The 20,416-nt window shown below is 40.7% G+C and overlaps 1 protein-coding gene across 21 annotated transcripts in view; it reads left to right on the forward strand.

Moving 5' to 3' along the window:
- The window catches only part of KCNMA1 (potassium calcium-activated channel subfamily M alpha 1), a 731,255-nt gene that overhangs the window by 616,570 nt on the left and 94,269 nt on the right, over nucleotides 1-20,416 (forward strand). For all 21 annotated transcript variants that reach the window (XM_073686045.1, XM_073686039.1, XM_073686043.1 and 18 more), the window contains 3 exons: nucleotides 6,432-6,558; nucleotides 10,793-11,017; nucleotides 11,989-12,181. In XM_073686045.1, coding sequence (XP_073542146.1) covers nucleotides 6,432-6,558; nucleotides 10,793-11,017; nucleotides 11,989-12,181 — 545 coding nt within the window. The remainder of the gene's footprint in view (nucleotides 1-6,431; nucleotides 6,559-10,792; nucleotides 11,018-11,988; nucleotides 12,182-20,416) is intronic.

The raw sequence follows: 20,416 nt of genomic DNA on the forward strand, positions 1-20,416 counted from the left end.
CTTGAGCGTGCTGATACCCCATATGTGAGGGAAAACCACTGTTTGGGCGCACGGCAGGGTTCGGAAGGGAAGGAGCGCCATTAGACTTTTTGAATGTAAAATTTGTCTGAATAATTAGCGGACGCCATGTTGCGTTTGGAGAGCTCCTGATGTGCCTAAACAGTGGAAACCTCCCACAAGTGACACCATTTTGGAAACTAGACCCCTTAGGGAACTTATCTAGATGTGTGGTGAGCACCTTGAACCCCAAGGTGCTTCACAGAAGTTTATAATATTGAGCTGTAAAAATAAAATTTTCACATTTTTCCCACAAAACCGTTTTTCATCCCTTAATTTTGCATTATCATAAGGGTAATAGGATAAATTGCACCATGAAATTTGTTATGCAATTTCTCCTGAACACGCTGATACCCCATATGTGGAGGCAAATTACTGTTTGGGCACATGGCAGGGTTTGAAAGGGAAGGAGCGCCATTTGACTTTTTGAATGTAAAATTTGTTTGAATAATTAGCGGACGCCATGTCACATTTGGGGAGCCCCTAATGTGCCTAAACAGTGGAAACCCCCCACAAGTGCCACCATTTTGGAAACTAGACCCCTTAGGGAACTTATCTAGATGTGTGGTGAGCACCTTGCACCCCCAGCTGCTTCACAGAAGTTTATAATATTGAGCCGTAAAAATAAAATTTTCACATTTTTCCCTCAAAAAATGTTTTTCATTCCCTAATTTTGTATTATCATAAGGGTAACAGGATAAATTGCACCATGAAATTTGTTGTGCAATTTCTCCTGAACACGCCGATACCCCATATGTGGAGGCAAATTACTGTTTGGGCACATGGCAGGGTTTGAAAGGGAAGGAGCGCCATTTGACTTTTTGAATGTAAAATTTGTTTGAATAATTAGCGGACGCCATGTCACATTTGGGGAGCCCCTAATGTGCCTAAACAGCGGAAACCCCCCACAAGTGCCACTATTTTGGAAACTAGACCCCTTATGGAACTTATCTAGATGTGTGGTGAGCACCTTGCACCCCCAGCTGCTTCACAGAAGTTTATAATATTGAGCCGTAAAAATAAAATTTTCACATTTTTCCCTCAAAAAATGTTTTTCATTCCCTAATTTTGTATTATCATAAGGGTAACAGGATAAATTGCACCATGAAATTTGTTGTGCAATTTCTGCTGAACACGCCGATACCCCATATGTGGAGGCAAATTACTGTTTGGGCACATGGCAGGGTTTGAAAGGGAAGGAGCGCCATTTGACTTTTTGAATGTAAAATTTGTTTGAATAATTAGCGGACGCCATGTCACATTTGGGGAGCCCCTAATGTGCCTAAACAGTGGAAACCCCCCACAAGTGCCACCATTTTGGAAACTATACCCCTTAGGGAACTTATCTAGATGTGTGGTGAGCACCTTGCACCCCCAGCTGCTTCACAAAAGTTTATAATATTGAGCCGTAAAAATAAAATTTTCACATTTTTCCCATAAAAAATGTTTTTCATTCCCTAATTTTGCATTATCATAAGGGTAACAGGATAAATTGCACCATGAAATTTGTTGTACAATTTCTCCTGAGTACGCTGATGCCCCATATGTGGGGGAAAACCACTGCTTTGGTGTACGGCAGGGTTCGGAAGAGAAAGAAGCGCTATGTTGGCTGGGATAGGCAGCAGACACCATGTCACATTTGAAGAGTCGCTGACATGCCAAAACAGCAGAAACCCCCACAAGTGACCCCATTTTGTAAACTACACCTCTCAAGGAATTCATCTAGGGAAGTAGTGAGCATTTTTTAATTTTTAAATTTATACCATTGGGCAGTGAAAAAAGCATAATTATATTTTTACCACAAAAAAATGTTTTACCCTCAGATTTTACATTTTCACACAGGGCAATGGGTAAAAATGGTGCCGAAATGTGTCACACAATTTCTTCTAAAAGTGTCAATACCCCATATGTGGCTGTATCGTACCACTTAGCCATACGGTGAGATTTGAGGGGGAAGGAGCGCTATTTGACAATTGGAGAACAAATTATTGTAGAATAGGCATTTGGATTTGGGAGCACAAAATTTTCTGAATTTCTTTTGGGGTGCAAGGACCATTTTGCTTTTCCAGAGCCTTTCTGCTACCAGTAACTTGGAAGTCCCTTATATTTTTAACAGATGATGGACCTGAGTGGGGACTAGCTTTTTTTGAGGACTGAGTTGAAGCTTTTATTGGGAACATTTTACTTAACATTTATCCGGCGCTCTAGGCTGAGCACTTACATCGGGGTTTCCATCTAATTTTCCAAGTGATGTAATTCAGATGAAACCCCTGCAGGATCCATTCACTGTAATGAGGCAGCAGAGTTACTCTGGACTCCGTCTGGCCTCTGTTTAGTGGTGTCCTTTTTTTCAGAAGTGCACAAAACTGTGGCCAACCGCACTTTTATGCACGCCTAAAACAAATGACACAGTGGGATCCCAGGCTAGACGGCATCCACAGTGGCCTATATCTGCCTCATTACAGGGAATCTTCCATCATGGGTTCTGGCTGAATCACGTATTTCAGAGATTTACACGGAAACTCTGGTGTAAGTGCTCAGCGCAGAGCACAGGATAAATGTGAGCAGAGCCTTACTGGGATCTTTGGGAGACATAATAAACAAATCAGTAGCAGGTGAATAATATTTGTTTTATTTATTTTTTATGCCGTTCCTAGTGTGATATAACTGATTAGATTACTTTATTCTTCGGGTCGGTGCGATTACAGAGATACCAGATTTATATCGGGTTTTTATGACTGACAGCTGTCACACACTAAAATACGCTTTTTTTGCAAAATCTAGTTTTTGCATCACCATATTTTGAGAGCTATAATTTTTCCATATTTCGGCCGATAGAGTCATGTGACGGCTTGTTTTTTGCGGAACGAGTTGAGATTTTTATTGGAACCATTTTTGGGCACGTGACATTTTTTGATCGCTTTCTATTCCGTTTTTTGGGAGGTAAAGTTAACAAAAACAAACACTTCAGGAATTGTTTTTTGAGTTTTTTTTTATGCCGTTCTGCGTGTGGTAAAAGTGATCAGGCAGCGTTATTCTTCGGGTCAGTACGTTTACAGCGATACTACACTTACTGTATTTTTTTTATGTTTTGGCGCTTTTACACAATAAAACAATTTTATAGAAAAAAAAATATTTTTTTTGCATTGCTTTATTCTGAGCGCTATAACTTTTTTATTTTTTGGCTGATGGAGCTGTATGGCAGCTTTTTTTTGCGGAACAAGATGATGTTTTCAGTGGTACCATTTTTATTTCTATTCTGCTTTTTGATCGCATTTTTTTCCACTTTTTGTTTGGCGATATGATGAAAAAGCATATTTTTTTGCTCCGTTTTTTATTTATTTTTATTACGGTGTGCACAGAAGGAGTTAATTAGTGTGACAGTTTTATAGCTCGGGTTGTTTCGGACGCGGCGATACCAAATATGTGTACTTTTTTTGGTTTTGTAATAATTTACGGATTTATTGGTTTAATATTTTATTTATTTATTTTTATTTATTTTGTGATTTTTTTTTTTAATAGTTTAAAAACTTTTTTTTTACTTTTTTTTACATTTTTACTTAGTCCCTGTATGGGACATTAATTTTTATTTTTCTGATCACTGATCTCATGTAATGTAATACACATATATTACATTATATGAGATCTTCACTGACTGTTTCAGTCAGAGTCTCCTGTCTGGTATCAGCTACATACAGGCTGAAGCCAGACAGGAAGGACACCATATATGGCAGAGCTGGAGGCGGTCATGTGACCTCCAGCTGCCATAGCAACCCCAGGTCCTCAAACGAAACGGAGGTCTTCGGAGGTAAGTAAGACGACCCCCTCTCTTCCTGCTGTCTCCTATATGCCGCGATCACTATAGATCACAGCATATAGCAGACAGCAAAGGGTTAACATCACTGGGACCTGATCTAATTAGGTCCCGATGATGTACCCTGTCAGAGCTAACGCTCTGCACCGGAATCGCAGTGCTTGCAGGACCCTGGGGGTCCTGAGCACTGCGAGACCACCCACCGTTTTTAAATGTCGGCACTGCACAGAGCGCGGCAAGCGCCGACGTTTATCTACAGTGGGCGGTCGGGAACCGGTTAAACTTCTAATGGAATGTAAAATATTTAGATTTGAGAGTCCTCAGTGGTTGATACTTTTTAATGGCTAACTGAAAAGATGGTAACTAATTGCAAGCTTTCGAGACTACGCAGGTCTCTTCATCAGGCATAGTATACCACAAAATCTGAAGAGTCACATATTTATACACAATAAGACACAAAAATAATGCAATAGGTAAGACAGGTGATGGAAAGCTGAGTTATTATGGAAGATATTCCTATATCTAAGATATTCCTACATTAGATATTCATATATCTAATGGAATGTGTGACTGTCAGCTACATAGAAGAATCTAGGATAGTATTTCTCATTTATTTACTAAGTCTACTCTGATGTTGCCAGTAGTGCTAGCTCCTTCATAAAGCAATCATCACTAATGAAATCTCACCACATTATGTACATTTAACCATCCACCATTAACCCCCCATGCAAATAACCCTAACCCTAGCCCACACCAGTGCAATTTATAACATCAACCACCACCAGTGCAATAATTGCTACCACCCAACCTCAGTTCACAATACAATTAAATCTACAGTCATAAATACTTGATGATTGGGAGTCTGACATTGGGACCCCTATAATTAACAGAATGGTGGGATGCTTTTTTTGCTTTATATCACTAGCCTCTGGCTTTACATTTGCTACATTAGGTCTTATCTAAATGTTGCATTTTTATTCACGTATTAATTTATTATTGTTGTATCACATCCAACTGCCACTGGCAGGTGTGCCTCTGTCACAGCTCCACATATCTGCTATCCGTGACCTATCCTAAGAATAGGCTATCAATATAAAAGCACTGTACATTCCCTTTAAGTAGAAGCACCCACCATCTCAGTTCTTTCTTAGTGAGCAAGGATAGGTCTCAGAAAAGGAATTATTTTTTGCACTTTGCATCTTTGCTGAATAAAAAGAAAGAGCATTGCTACCCAATACTTTTGTGTCCATCCTATAGTGTTATTAATTCTGGTTTACGTAAATCTTCAGAAAATTGAGGCAAAACCTCTGAATTTTGCCCCTATTTTCAGAAAATCTTTTCAAAAACTGTGGAAGACGTGCTTTAATATCATGATAGATTGATCCATCCTGGTTACCTGTTTGCCTGCTTCATATTCTCTTTTACTACTTCTTCTTAAATGATGCTTCATTTGAGAATGCTAGTGCATACTGGGATAGTCAAACGAGTCATGAGTGACACTCATTTCAGGGGCTGGGCTAGTCCCTGCTCTACTGAGTATGCGTCGGTTGTTAATTCTGATGTATACTTAGCAGAAGCTTGTGACTGTGCAGTACACAATGACAGTTAGCTCATTTGACAGCTCTGATCAGAGGTAATGAGCCGGGAAGAGAGTGCACTGTCAGTGCACATTAAGTAAGTGGGGTCAGAGATTGTGGCAGGGACCGCAACCTCTGCCCCCTGATGACGACTTATTTGACTATCCCAGGATACATAGGGATTCTCAATCAAAGCGTCATCAAAGAGAAAGTTATGTCCGCGGCGTGGCTGCTGGGTAGTGGAGTTAACTGCCAGAGGACAGTCAACGTGCTGCGTCAGAACCAGAGAGGGTTGAGTCAGGACAGAATCAGAAGTCAGGAACGTGGATAGCAGGATGCCAATATCAGTACCATGAACACAAAGTCAGATATAGAATCGTAGGCCTGGCGGGCAGTCAAAACAGTCCAAAGTCAGCAACAACAAGCAGCATGAACACGTAGGAGGGATCCCCTAAACTACAGACATGATCAGTATACACTTATACCTGGCAGCTGGCAACACGCTGCTGGCTGTTTAAATAGGGTGTGGTCCTTCCCAAGGGTCACAGCAGAGAGCTAATTACAACTGAAGATCAGTTCTCTGCACAAGTTCTCTCCACAAGTCCCAGCTATCCTGCTACTTCTTGGATCTCACTTGAGTTGTCCAGCACTGTCTGAAGTGCAAGTGCTGTGCCGCCCTGCAAGTGACACCGAGGCAGTAAGGGTAAGTTCAGATACAGATGTAACAGAACCTCTACTAATTGTAAATGCAGTACATCACTATGTTCTGAATGGTAAGGGCCAAGTAAAAGAAGGTTGAGATGTTGTACTACAAATTGCTGGAACAGTATAAACCATTTATGGATAGTAGTATGTGTTTGATGGAATACATTTGGCCATGGCTAAATCTTAATTTATTTTGTTAAAAAAAACAGAAGAAATTCATAGTTTTCCCGTTATTCTACTATATTGATGTATTTTCTTTTATTGTTTTACTACAATAGGCATGATCCTTTACTCATGGCTGGGAATGATCAAATAGACAACATGGACTCCAGCAGTGTGAAGAAATATGACTCCACTGGCATGTTCCATTGGTGTCCAGCTAAGGAGATGGAGAAAGTTCTCTTGGTGAGTACTTGTATACACAACTAAAATTAGGTTAATTTTTTTAATGCTGCATTTTGAATTTAGTATGTCAATAACTAATTTATTAAACTGGATATCACAGAGAAAAATTTGGAACAAACCTGAATTGCAGGCCATGAAGGATTGAAAATGGTTGTGCTCTTAGAGATCAAACAATAGTACAAGCACAGTTAGAGAACTCCTTAAATCTAAATTTACCTTTAAATTGGTTGTGAAATATTGTACTCTCTACTGTTCTTTATACCAATATTAAAGAAGAATAAGGATTTTGCTAACATATATACAGTCATAGCTAACAGTGTTGACACCCTTGAAATTGTTCCAGAAAATGAAGTATTTCTCCCAGAAAATGATTGCAATTACATGTTTTGTTATACACACATTTATTTCCTTTGTGTGTATTGGAAAAACACAAAAAAAAACGAGAAATAAAATGCAAATTGGGCATAATTTAACACAAAACCCCAAAAATGGTCCGGACAAAATTCTTAGCACCCTAAACTTAATATTTGGTTGCACACCCTTTGGAATAATTAACTGCAATCAATCACTTCCTACATCCATCAACAAACTTCTTACGCCTCTCAACTAGAATTTTGGACCACTCTTCTTTTGCAAACTGTGCCAGGTCTCTCATATTTGAAGGATGCCTTGAATGGGGTTTAGATCCAGACTCATTGCTGGCCACTTCAGAACTCTCTAGAGCTTTGTTTACATCCATTTCTGGGTTCTTCTTGAAGTATGTTTGGGGTCATTGTTCTGCTGGAAGACCCATGACCTAGGAAGCAAGCCCAGCTTTCTGACACTGGGCACTGCATTGTGAACCAAAATCCTTTGGTAATTTTTAGATTTCTTGTTGCCTTGCACACAGTCAAGGCACCCAGTGGCAAAGGCAGCAAAACAACCCCAAAACATCTTTGAACCTCCACCATATTTGACTGTAGGCACTGTGTTCTATTCTTTGTAGGTCTCATTCCATTTTGGGTAAACAGTAGAGTGATGTGCTTTACCCAAAATCTCTATCTTGGTCTCATCTGTCCACAAGACACTTTCCCAGAAGGATTTTGGTTTACTCTTGTATATTTTGGCAAACTGCGGTCTAGCTGTTTTATGTCTGTGTAAGCAGTGGGGTCCTCCTGGGTCTCCTGCCATAGCATTTAATTTTATTCAAATGTTTGCACTGACACTGATGCACCCTGAGCCTGCAGGACAGCTTGAATTTCTTTGGAACTTGACTAGGGCTGCTTATCTTCCATCCGGACTATCCTGCCTTGCAACCTTTCATCAATTTTTCTCTGCCATCCACATCCAGAGAGGTTAGCTCCAGTGCCATGGGTTGTAAACTTCTTAATTATGTTGTGCACCGTGGACAAAGGAACATTAAGATCTCTGGAGATGAAATTGTAACCTTGAGATTGTTGATATTTTTCAACAATGTTGGTTCTCAAGTCCTCAGACAGTTCTCTTCCCCTCTTTCTGTTCTCCATGTTCAGTGTGGCACAAACAGACACACTATGCAAAGATTGAATCAATGTCTCCCCTTTTTACCTGGGTTCAGGTGTGATTTTCATATTACTTAGACCTGTTACTTGCCACAGGTGAGTTTAGAAGAGCATCACATGCTTGAAACGAAGTTGTTTACACACAATTTTGGAAAGGTGCCAAAAGTTTAGTCCGGCCCATTTTTGGGATTTTGTCTGAAATTATGTCCAATTTGCCTTTATTTCTCCTTTTTTCTGTGTTGTTCCAATACACACAAAAGAAATAAACATGCGTATAACAAAAAAAGTGTATATAAATGTATCAAGAATTATACCTGCCAGCCCTATGGCAAATGGATATTCTCTTGGTATAAATTTGCCTGATATAGAGTATTGTGCAAAAGTTTTAGACAGGTGTGGAAAAAATGCTGCAAAGTAAGAATGGTTTCAAAACTAAAAGTCTTAATAGTTTTTTTATCAATTAAAATGCAAAGTGAATGAATAAAAGAAAAATCTAAATCAGATCAATATTCGGTATGACCACCCTTTGCCCTTAAAACATTATCAATTCTTTTGTACATAGTTTTTAAAAGAACTCAGCTTCCTAACATCTCAGAGAACTAACCACAGATCCTGTGTGGATGAAGCTTGTGCAAATCCTTCTGTCTCTTCATGTGATCCCAGACAAACTCGATGATGTTGAGATCAAGGCTCTGTAGGGCCGTATCATCACTTCCAGGACTCCTTGTTCTTCTTTACTTTGAATAGTTCTTAAAGGGAATCTGTCAGTAGGGTCAAGCCTCCTAAACTGTCTGCATGGGCATGTAGGTCATAGGAAGCTGACTAAAATGTTACCTTGATATATGTAATCCGACGTCTTATTCAAGAGAAATCCATATTTTTCTTATATGTAAATAACTGATTAAAATCTATGGGCCAGACACTGATCTGCATGAAACTCGGCCTCCAGGGCTTATTATAAATAAAAGGGAGTGTTACCAGCGTGAGACATGTAATGACTGACACTCTGCTCTCCTGATCTCACTGCAGAGCTGTGTGTGACTATAACATCTGCAGGTTCATCTCAGTGCTTCAGCTTCCATCTCACAGTAAGCCAGTGTTGTAATAGTGTGAAAAATGCAGCAGATCAGTGGGAGATGCAGCAAATTTGTTTGTAAGGAGGCACAGTTAAGTTCTACTGTCCTGTGTTAGTTACATGTCTCACATTGGTAACACCCCATTTCATTTATAATAATCTCTGGAGATGGAGTCTCATGCAGATTATTGTGTGGCCCATAGTCCTGAACAGCTGATTTACATATAAGAAAAACATAGATTCTCTGTAATAACCTACATGCCCATAAAGACGGCCGAGGAGGATTGATCCTGCTTACATATTCCCAAATTTGGGGTCATTGTCCTGCTGCTGAAAAAATTTGGAACCAATAAGATACCTCCCTGATGATATTGCTTGTATTTCTCAAAATTAAAGACACAATTAATTAAACTTCCAAAGAACCTCCACCATGCTTTACTGTTGTCTGCAGACACTCATTATTGTACTATTGCTGAACTAAGTTTCTTTGGCCTACCACATCTACTGTCCTCAAAGTTGCCCATTTCTTAGAGTTTCTTAAAAAGATTTTGAACAATACATTTTGAAACCCTAGTCTGCTTTGAAATATTTTCCCAAAAGACATCAAGAATAACTACCTTGTGTCTTGTTGCGGCACTCAGTCTTGTCAGGGTGTATGACTTGTGACATGAAACTGTCTTCCACAACCTCACCTGTGTAGCAGAGTTTGACTGTTCTTCACTCAGTTTTAAGCCTCCTACTATAATCCTCCTGACTTTGTGTAAGTGTACGTAGAAGAATTGATGCAGTTCTGAAGGTAAAATGCAGTCACAGTGAATATTGATGTTATTTTGATTTTTCTTCTCTTCATTCTCTTTGCATTTCTAATTGCAAAAATAAAAATATTACACTTCTATTTTTAAAAGCATTCTTAATTTGCACACCTGCCTAAATGTTTTGCACAGTGCTGTAAGTTAAGCATAAGAGTATAGGTTTGGATATGTTTTTTGCTTAAAGCCATGTAAGTTTGAATGAGTGTAGCTTAGAAGACAACCTTACTATGGAACTGTCTGTTTTCTCACCACCGATCTCCAACTTTTTAAGTCGGATATCCTCTTCCTTTTTTAAAATTCTTTGCCTTCAATAACTTTGGGTTTAATGGGGTTTCATCCATCTTTTCCATTTCAGTCAGAAAGGTTGAAAAGCACAATTCTAAATTTAAAAGGAATAATCTTCCAATTGTTTTACAGAATTCAAAAAGTGACGCTGCTACGAACAATAGATTGAAAATGTTTGTGGTGAGCTAAGAGCTTTGCAATGCCAGAAAATATCTGATCACTTCAGTCTCTGAAGTTATAACCACCACAAGTGTGATGAATGTTTGTGTACACACCGTGCAATCTAAAAAACATAACAGTATGGGTCAGGTGGTTGTGTTAACCAATATTTTTAAATAGACTTCAAAATAGTCACAGTACTGTAATTTGTACATTTTATTGTTTCTTTGCTGTGTCTCACACTGCTTAAGCAGTTACCCTGCTTTAATCCTATTTTATCACTATAAAGGTAGTCTTTAAACACCTTTCATTATTACACATTAATGATCTTCATGTATTTGCAAAGCTCTAAAAGTCATGTTATATTCTGTCATCCAATGCAGACTCGCAGTGAAGCAGCAATGACAGTTCTAAGCGGCCATGTAGTTGTCTGTATTTTTGGAGATGTCACTTCTGCACTCATTGGGCTTCGAAATTTGATAATGCCGCTCAGAGCCAGCAACTTCCACTATCATGAACTGAAGCCGATAGTATTTGTGGGCTCCTTGGAATACTTAAAGAGGGAATGGGAAACATTGCACAACTTTCCAAAAGTTTCCATCCTGCCTGTAAGTAAGAGGGAAATGTCAAGGTGCTGTTCCAAAGGCGTTCATTTTTACTGTGTTTATTAGTCTATCCTGATGTACAGTATAATGTGATATTTAAAGGGAACCTGTCACGTTGAAATGCAGTCCAATCCGCAGGCAGTATGAAACAGAGTAGGGGGAGCTGAACAGTTTGTTTTTGTAGTTTTGTGGGGAATATTTGTAACCTGTGTTTTCTTCATTTATAACTCTGCTTATTCTGGGCTCTTCAGTTGTGTGGTCGGTCCTACTGATTAACAGTTTTTCTTCTATATTTGTGCATGAAAATATAGCTGTCTGATAGAACTGCCTAGTTGACTGAAAATCGCAGAATGAGCAGAGATTAAAATGAATAAACCCTAAGTTATGCTGAATATTTCTCATAAACCTACATCAATCTGCTCAGCTCCTCCTGCTCTGTGCCATGTTGTCTGCAGATTAGACGGCATTCTCAATGTGATAGGTTCACTTTATCTATTTAGTTTAGAGACTATAAGATGTGAACTAATGGGGAATTTTTCAGGATAATGTAGGACTATTGTCCTTCCTGAAGGGTCGCCCAGTGTATGCAAGATTTTTTTTCAAACCGCTTATTTGTCACTGCTTCAATGTCACAAAGAGCTTACACATCTAGCAGGAGACTGCGGCCAGCTGGCTAAAGCAAACACCCTGCAGACAGCCCTGCTCCACTCTCCAATGGTCACACATGTACACTGCTTCGGAGAAAGGTGACATTGTCATGCTGAATCATTTGCTGCTTTGATTTTCCCACTTTCCTTTAACATTTTGTATATTTAACGAAAAAAATTATTATTTTTCTTTTAATGGAGCCTTTGTCACATTTATTTTGGCTGTTTTCTTGCATCACTTGTTGCAACTTTCCCCTTGATATCTATTTCTATCAGCTTTTTTTTTCCTTCTCATTCCTCCCTCCTTTTTTCTTCTTTTACCTTTAGGGTACGCCATTAAGTCGAGCTGATCTAAGGGCTGTCAACATTAACCTGTGTGACATGTGCGTTATTCTGTCAGCCAATCAGAACAATATTGATGATACTTCACTTCAGGACAAGGAATGTATCTTGGCATCTCTCAACATCAAATCCATGCAGTTTGATGACAGCATTGGGGTCTTGCAAGCTAACTCTCAAGGTAAGCCGGGCCCTCTGTCACTTGCCAGCAAAGCTCCAAAGGCACAGAGCTGGCACAAGCGATATCCCTCATTCAGCCTTTTACAGATCTGCTCTCAGCTTGTGACAACGCTTAAGTTGTTGATGTCTTTGATGGGTCTCTTGAAACCTTTTTGCAGCATACGATGGGCACATCAAGTATTGCAAGGACAGTTTGTCTGGAATCACAATATTCCAAAGTACGACCTCATAAACAGAAGAGTGTTACTGCTCTGTGCACGCTGTGACTTTCATCAGACTGGAAAACTGCACTTGTAAAAATCTATAGGGCTATGTTCTACTGTACCTCTGTATGCCTCCGATTCATTGCATACTATCCAGGATATTATTTTTTAGAAACATTAGTTTTAGTGGATGCTGTGTCCATAATATGTAGCTATAAGAGGGTATGTATGGCTCAAAAGGGACAGCATGCGCAACATGGTAACGTGGACCATTCTTATGCAACAGTTTTAGGATATATCATGTAAGGTGTAAAGTGAGATTTAACGGAACAGGTTTATTTGATGTTCACATTAGGTATTATAATAATGACACAATTAGATTAGTCCAAATATTTAACCCCTTCACAACATCTGCCGTACATGTACAGCGCAAGTCAGAAGTGGATGTATGGAGCGCGTTCACGGCTTGAGCCCTCCCTATACTCGGCAGATAATGGCTGTGTGTTACAGCCAGGACCTGCCTCTAAAAATCAACCTGTTAAATGCCGCTGTCAAACTCTGACAGCTTCATTTAACACGCGCGTGTTTTGGGGGCACGTCATTCTAAGTGCTCATTGACGCACCCAAGACGTGATCGCGAGTCGCAGCAGTCAAACTCTGACAGCGGCATTTAACGCGCATGTGTTATGGGGGCGCATCATTCTAAGTGCCCGTTGACGCACCCAAGGCGTGATAGCGGGTCGCTGTTTCTGTTGAATTCCTCCGTGCTTGTCATTACGGAGCTTCCTCGAAACCCAACCTGTGGCCGGGCTTCAAAGGAGACCATGATTTTTACTATATACAGCAATACAGTGGTATTGCTGTATATAGCACAAGCATTCAGACGATCACAGCTTCAAGTCCCCTAAGGGAACAAATAAGAACAGTGAAAAGTAAAACAAAAAAAAATGTTTTAAAAATTATGAAAAAAAAACAAAAGCATAAAAGTTCAAATCACCACCTTTTTCCCCATTAAAAATAAAGATAATGAAACATTTTTTAAAAATACCCTGACGTGGTATCGCCGTGTTTAGAAAGTCATAGCTATCAAAGTATAAAAATAATTAACCCGATTGTTTATCACCGTAGACAAAAAAAATTCAAGAATGCCAAAAATTTTTTTTGGGATGCTGCAATACCACAAAAAATGCTGTAACAAGCAATCAAAACCTCATATCTGTCCAAAAAATCAATCAAAACATTGTCTTGCCCCACAAAAAATAAGCCAGCACACAGCTCCATCGACTGAAAAATAAAAATGTTGCGGGTCTCGAACAATTCCTACACAACCCCTAAAAATTTTTTTCAAACGTCTAATTTGTTTTTCCACCACTATCTAATGGGTAACATTTCTCCTCACGGAGAGCGACAAGTTAAGCATGTCACGGTGAGGGGACTCCTCTGGGAAATATGCAAATTGTCTCTTCAGAGAAGAAGAGGACCAAAACTCTAGTGCCACCTACAGGAAGTAGCAATCCTAAAAGTCAATAGTGACCCTTTAACGAGCCTTATCACATGACTCAGAATATAAGCCAGAACCAGAAACTCATTTTGCAGACACTGAGTTTCGGGGTACTGCCCCTCGTGTGAGTTCTGGTTTGGCTGGTTGAGAGGCGTCAAACCGGTATCTAGTGCCACCTACAGGAAGTAGTAATCCTAAATTTTACCCCGTAGATAGCAGTCTGCACTGACGAGGGGCAGTACCCCGAAACACAGGGTCTGCAAATTGAGTTTCTGGTTCTGGCTTATATCCTATGTCATGTGATAAGGCTCGTTAGTCGATTGTGACTTTTAGGATTGCTACTTCCTGTAGGTGGCACTAGAGTTCTAGTCCTTTTCCTCTCTGAAGAGATAATTTGCATTTTTCCACCACTAAAATAGTAAAAAATCTGGACATGTTTGGTGTCACCGTAATCGTACTGATGAGAAGAATAATATTTCGAGATAATTTTTACCACATAATGTACACGGTAAAAACAATTCCCAAAAAGCAATATCAAAATTTTGTTTTTTCACAATTTCTCCCCTATGGGAATTTTTTCCCGTTTTTGAGTACACTATGTGGTAAAATGAATGGTGTTATTCAAAAGTACAACTCATCCTGCAAAAAATAAGCCCTGAAAGATCTATGTGACAGAAAATGAAAAAGTTATGGCCCTGAGAAGAAGGGGAGGACAAAACGCAAAACCAGAAATTGGACGCGTCATGAAAAATACTTGACATAAAATGATATACATTTCATTGCTCCCCATGCACACGATATTCAAGAGCTCTAATGACATGTCAAAAGTTGTGGTCTGGGTAGTCAAGGATCTTATACCACATTTTTTGGAGACCTAGGGTATCACAACTATAGTGCTATTACCCAGTGAAATAGTTTTATATCTTTGGAATGTGGAAGGAAACCAGAGCACCAGGAGGAAACCCACGCAAACACAGGGAGAACATGCAAACTCCTTGCAGATGTTGTCCTTGGTGGGATTTGAACCAAGGACCCCATCGTTGCAAGGGTGCTGTACTAACCACTGAGCCACCATGCTGCCCGTATGTCATCATTACGGAATGATTTCATGATGCATGTTGCACATGTGACATTGCACCAGGAGAATTGTCAGAAGAATTATGGAAGCCATCGGGTAAAGGGAGATTCTAAGGGCGCCCATCCTGTGGCCACTGATTAGTGATGTGGCTGATGGACAAGGTCCTGCAAATCATTCTCCACCTAAACTATCAAACGATCTGCATCTAAACGATCTGCACATAAATAGGATCGTTCCTGTTTAATGCGCCCACGGGCAAATTAAGTAGAAAAAAATGGTGTCAGTCATGTGTCACCCTACTCACCATGTCATACATGTGCTGGGTTACACAAGACACATAAAACTAAGTAAGACTAATGGTGGATTATTCACAATCAATTATTTCCTAGCATGGCTGCCTTTCTCTAGATGATGTTGTCAAGTATGGATGCATTACACAGGACTAATCCGGGCCATTGATTTTAGTAACATACTGCTGCAAATGTATATTAGAAAACTGTATCATTTTCTATTCTATAAATAATTAAAAAGAGAAATATGGGATAAATCTTTCATTTAATTTTTGGTTTTTGGTAATGAACGACAGGCAGTGGTATATGGTTCCCCAGGCTCCAGTGATGACTCTACCAGAAAGCTGACATTCATGTGCTGATCCTGTCCAGCTTTACCTCCATTTATGTACTATATAATCGGCTTATCCTGTCTGTCTGTCCGTCCAGGAAATCCCGCGTTGCTGATTGGTCCGGCCGCGGCCAATCAGCGACGCAGGATTTCTGAACAAGATGGCGGCCGTTAGCGGCTCATCTGCCGCACGGAGGTCAGCGACAATGCATCTCCTGGCTGCTCGTAGCAGAAGTACCCCGACCGGCAGCCTAGGCGGCGCCGCTCCCTGGTCCTTCCTTCACACTTGCCGTCGGGAGATCAGCGGCCCTAGCCGCTGATCTCCTGACGGTAGCCGCATGGAGGTCAGCGGCGATGCAGCCGGGAGATGACCGGCTCGCAGCGGAAGTACCCGCACAGGCAGCGCCGCTCCCCGGTCCTCACTAACGCGGTTCTCTGATTGGTTGCGGCCACCGGCCGCGACCAATCAGCGATATTGGCGCGAAATTTAAAACAGCGCTGTCCTGAATTTAAAGTAGTGCACAACCCATTTAAACACTGCTTTGCTGATTAGTCGCACCCAGTCGGCCGCATACATATTCTAGAATACCCGATGCGTTAGAATCGGGCCACCATCTAGTTGATCATAAAGATCAGCAGCGTCAGGCAGGGACAGAGGATACATTGCAGCTGTAATTGAGCTAAAGTGATCTTTATGATCCAGTAGAACGATTCATGGTTACCAGGGGTGGACACTGACTGCTTGGGGCTCCTGTGCAAGAAATGTGTCTGGGCCCTGCACCTTTTATGGCGACAAAACTACAGATGTATATATAGCCACAGACACATATACATCTCTTACATAGCCTCCTTTATTATGTATATTGCTGCCCCTTATTACACCGTGCCCTCTCTTGTTATGTACAGCTCCGTCCCTTACATATTGGATTATTTATAGCGCCCTGTTCTTTATTACTGACCATAAGACGCACCTAGGTTTTAGAGGAGGAAAATAGAAAAAAAAATTTAAGCAAAAAATGTGGTCACGATGCACTGTTAAGGGGGAGCGGGTCTGCTGCTGACACTGGTATAGGGGTAATGTCCCCCAATTCTGATAATATCCCCCATCCTGGTAGATATGCCCCCCCTTCCTTTTATACGTTGCCCCCATCCCCATTCTGGCACCCCTCCATCCTGATATGCATGGCACCCCTCCATACTGGTATGCACGACACCCCTCATCCTTATCCTGGTATGCATGGCACTCCTCATCCCTATCCTAGTATGCATGGCACCCTCATCCCTATCCCAATATGCATGGCAAACCTCATCCTTATACTGGTATGCATGGCCCCCTCATTCTTATCCTGGTATGCATGGCCCCTCATCCTTATCCTGATATGCATGGGCCCATCATCCTTATACTGGTATGTATGATCCCCCTCATCCTTATACTGGTATGTATGATCCCCCTCATCCTTATCTTGGTATGCATGGCCTCCATCATCCTTATTCTGGAATATATCATCCCCCTCATCCTTATCCTGGCATGTATGGCCCCTCATCCTTATCCTGGTATGTATGGCACCCTCTTCCTTATCCTGGTATGTATGGCCCCCTCATCCTTATCCTGGTATGTATGGCCCCCCTCATCCTTATCCTGGTATGTATGACCCCTCATTCCTATCCTAGTATGCATGGTCCCCCTAATCCCCATCACGCTGCACATAAAAAAATAAACACTCTTACTCACCTTTCTTCTCTCTCCTCCAGCGCTGTCTGCCCACACTGATCTCACCATGTGAGCCGCGCATGGCGTTACTGCCATGCGCGGCTCACATGGAGAGATCAGCTGCCAGAAATCACTGCTCCCCTGAAACTGCAAGGCATAGACCCAAATCCAGGACTGTCCGCTGGGACAGTTGGGACTAGAGATTAGCTGATGGATTCCCCGGTCTCCAGTCCAGCGTCCAGGTCAGCGCTACCTGGCGGCTGGACTTGAGGCCGCAAATCACTTATCTTTCAGGGCAGCGTGACTTCATCTGTGCGTCCTGTTCATCTCTAGTTGGGACCTGTGGATTATATTTTGTTCCCTTATTCACAGTCGGAGCCGCCAGAACTTTCTCATCTCTCTGTAGCTTCACTATACGACATCTGGCTTTCTTGTGTCTATAAGGCCGTGTTCACACATTGCAGAAATAGTTTGTTCTTTGCTTTCTGCAGGATCCTCACCAAACTCCACAATAACAATCTCCCCCTTATTTGATTCGTTTCTGATGCAGATGTGAAGCCGCGTTTTTAAGGTGCTTTTTATAGTACAGAAAAGCTTTGATTTTGCACTTAATGAAGTATCTGCATTTTTTTAGGCTCCACATAGAAGTGTCTGAAGACGCTGTTGAACTCTGCGGTAGTGAAGAGCGAGCGTGTGTTGTTAACCCTTTCGGCAAGCATGCTCGGCATTTATGACACATGCAGCCGTGGTAGCTCAAACATAGATGCCGAGCGTGCTTGCTGAAAGGGTTAACAACACACGCTCGCTCATCACTACTCTGCGGTTTTGGTGCATTTTCTCCTCGGCTTCTTCTGAAAAAAACGCATAGAGAAAAAAACGGCACTGCATTTTTAAGTGCAGAATCAAAGCTTTTCTGTACTATTAAAAAACATTAAAAATTCTGCTTCATATCTTCCCCAAAATTGCATCAAATAAGCGGGAAAACGCATAAAAGAAACGCAGCAAACACGCAATAGTCAGAGAAGATTGTTACTGCGTTGTCTGGTGCGAACATCTGCAGAAAAAAAGCAGCAGAAAGAACGCAGCATTTATGCTACGTGTAAACACGGCCTCAGCATTACAGCTTTATTACATTTTTTATGGGTTTAATAAAGAAAAAATATCAATCACGCCATTTTTTTTATACCATAAATAATCTGATTGCTGTGTTCTGCTTGTCGTTACGATTACAGGGACACCAAATATGTCCATGTTATTTGCTGATTTTTAAATGACCATATTTTTTTCATTATTAAATGTTTTTCTCTATTATTTTTTAGCAATCTTATAGGCTGAAAAAATCTCTTATTGTGGATAAGTGTCTGCTGTGTCTGTAATGTTTTAAGGTTGTAGGTTCAAGACCCAAGGACTCCCAGAAAAAAAATATATTATATGTTCACAAATTTAGTACTTTTATTTAAAGGATCAAAAAAATCATTTTCTTCAGCTCAATATACAGGCACTATAAAAATTCATTGCTATACACAATGTATTTCTATGGAGATGTACACTCTGCTTCTGTACTGTCTGTACTGCTTGACTCTACAATGCATTGCCTGCGTTGTAGAGTCAAGTTAACAAAATCCTCCTAGGTTCAACAGTGAGTGCTGTAGCTCAGTGGTTAGAGCTGCAGCTCAGTGGTTAGAGCTGCAGCCTCTGAACACTGAGATGTAGGGTAGAGTCCCAGCAGAGAGGATCACAGGAGAAGGAAGAGGTGAGTGTAATATGATTAATTCACTGACCAGTGAGCAGCCCCACCCCAACATCGGAGAGGTGAGTATAGAACTCAGGAGAACAGCTGAGCTGTGATGGGACGCGGGACTGAGCCCTGAAATCGGGACAGTCCTGCAGAATACAGGATGGTTGGGAGTTATGTACATGCGTGCTGCCATGCAAAGCTTTCTCTCCTTGCTGGACACTGGCCTGTCTGAGCAGTGCTGTGCAGGAGAGAAAGCCTGTTGCTTCTCTGCTCCAGTGCTGAGGTCATAAGTATAGACACTCTGCTCTAGTCGCTGTCCCACTGTTATCCTCTCCTCATCCCCCCATCAGAGAAGCTCCAATATAAGTGGAGCTGAAAAGTGAAGTTCATTACAATTGGGGCTTCTGCATAGACAGTGGGACAACATAGGAGCTGTGCTAAAGTAAATAGGAAGAATAGTTTTGCTACATGTATATATGTAGTCTGCTGTACCACAAGCTGCAGATTTCATTACACACAGCTCAGCTCTGCTACATCTGTTTAGTACAAGATTCAGCTGTTCCTTTTCAATATTTTTGGAGTAAGAGTAAACAGTCATTTTGCATAATTGAAAGACATGTCACCTAATCACCTAGACCTGAAGTAATGTTTGCGCAGTTACATTAACCTCTACACTTCCTTTTACAAGCTCTAGTCATACATTGCAATTTGAAATTCAAAACTGACTATTTCTAAAGTTTTTAGGGCTTATTCACTAAATGTATTTTTGCCAAGGTAAAAAAAACAACAATGTTTTATAGTACCAGCTAAGCTAATGAGATTTCTGAAATGTATGTATGTATTTTACTCAGAGTTTTTCATGCCAAGACTGAGTATTTGCAGCAGATTTTTTCTGCACCAAATACCAATGTGTGTGCATACCTTAATTGTTACCTCAGCCTATTCCTACTTATTAGATCATTTATGGAAGTTTAATTACTATTAAATATTTTTTCCCTGTTTTATTTTATCTAAACCTGAGTGCGTCCTATAGTCCGCTGCGTCTTATAGTCCGAAACATACGGTAACTAAGCATGGCACTATATATAATAAGTGATTACACTATATACTAAGGGAGTGTGCTATACATAATAAGGTTACATTCCTGCATCTGTGTGCAGTGTCGGTGTGCTGCCCGCTTTTACAGACGCATTGAGCATGTCCTATTCTGGTCCTCAAAATCGGATCAGAACAGGACATTCTCTGACCCTCTTAGATCTCATTCTCAGATCTGTGATTTTCATGGATGTGTGAATCGATCTATAATACTCTACGAGTCCATGGACCGTCCACTAAAAAAAATCTGGCAGCACACGGACATTTCACACAAATGTGAGAATGCAGC

The sequence above is a fragment of the Phyllobates terribilis genome, unplaced genomic scaffold (assembly GCF_046119375.1).
Source record: "Phyllobates terribilis strain yellow unplaced genomic scaffold, ASM4611937v1 Scaffold_5__5_contigs__length_657084704, whole genome shotgun sequence".
NCBI classification, from domain to species: Eukaryota; Metazoa; Chordata; class Amphibia; order Anura; family Dendrobatidae; genus Phyllobates; species Phyllobates terribilis.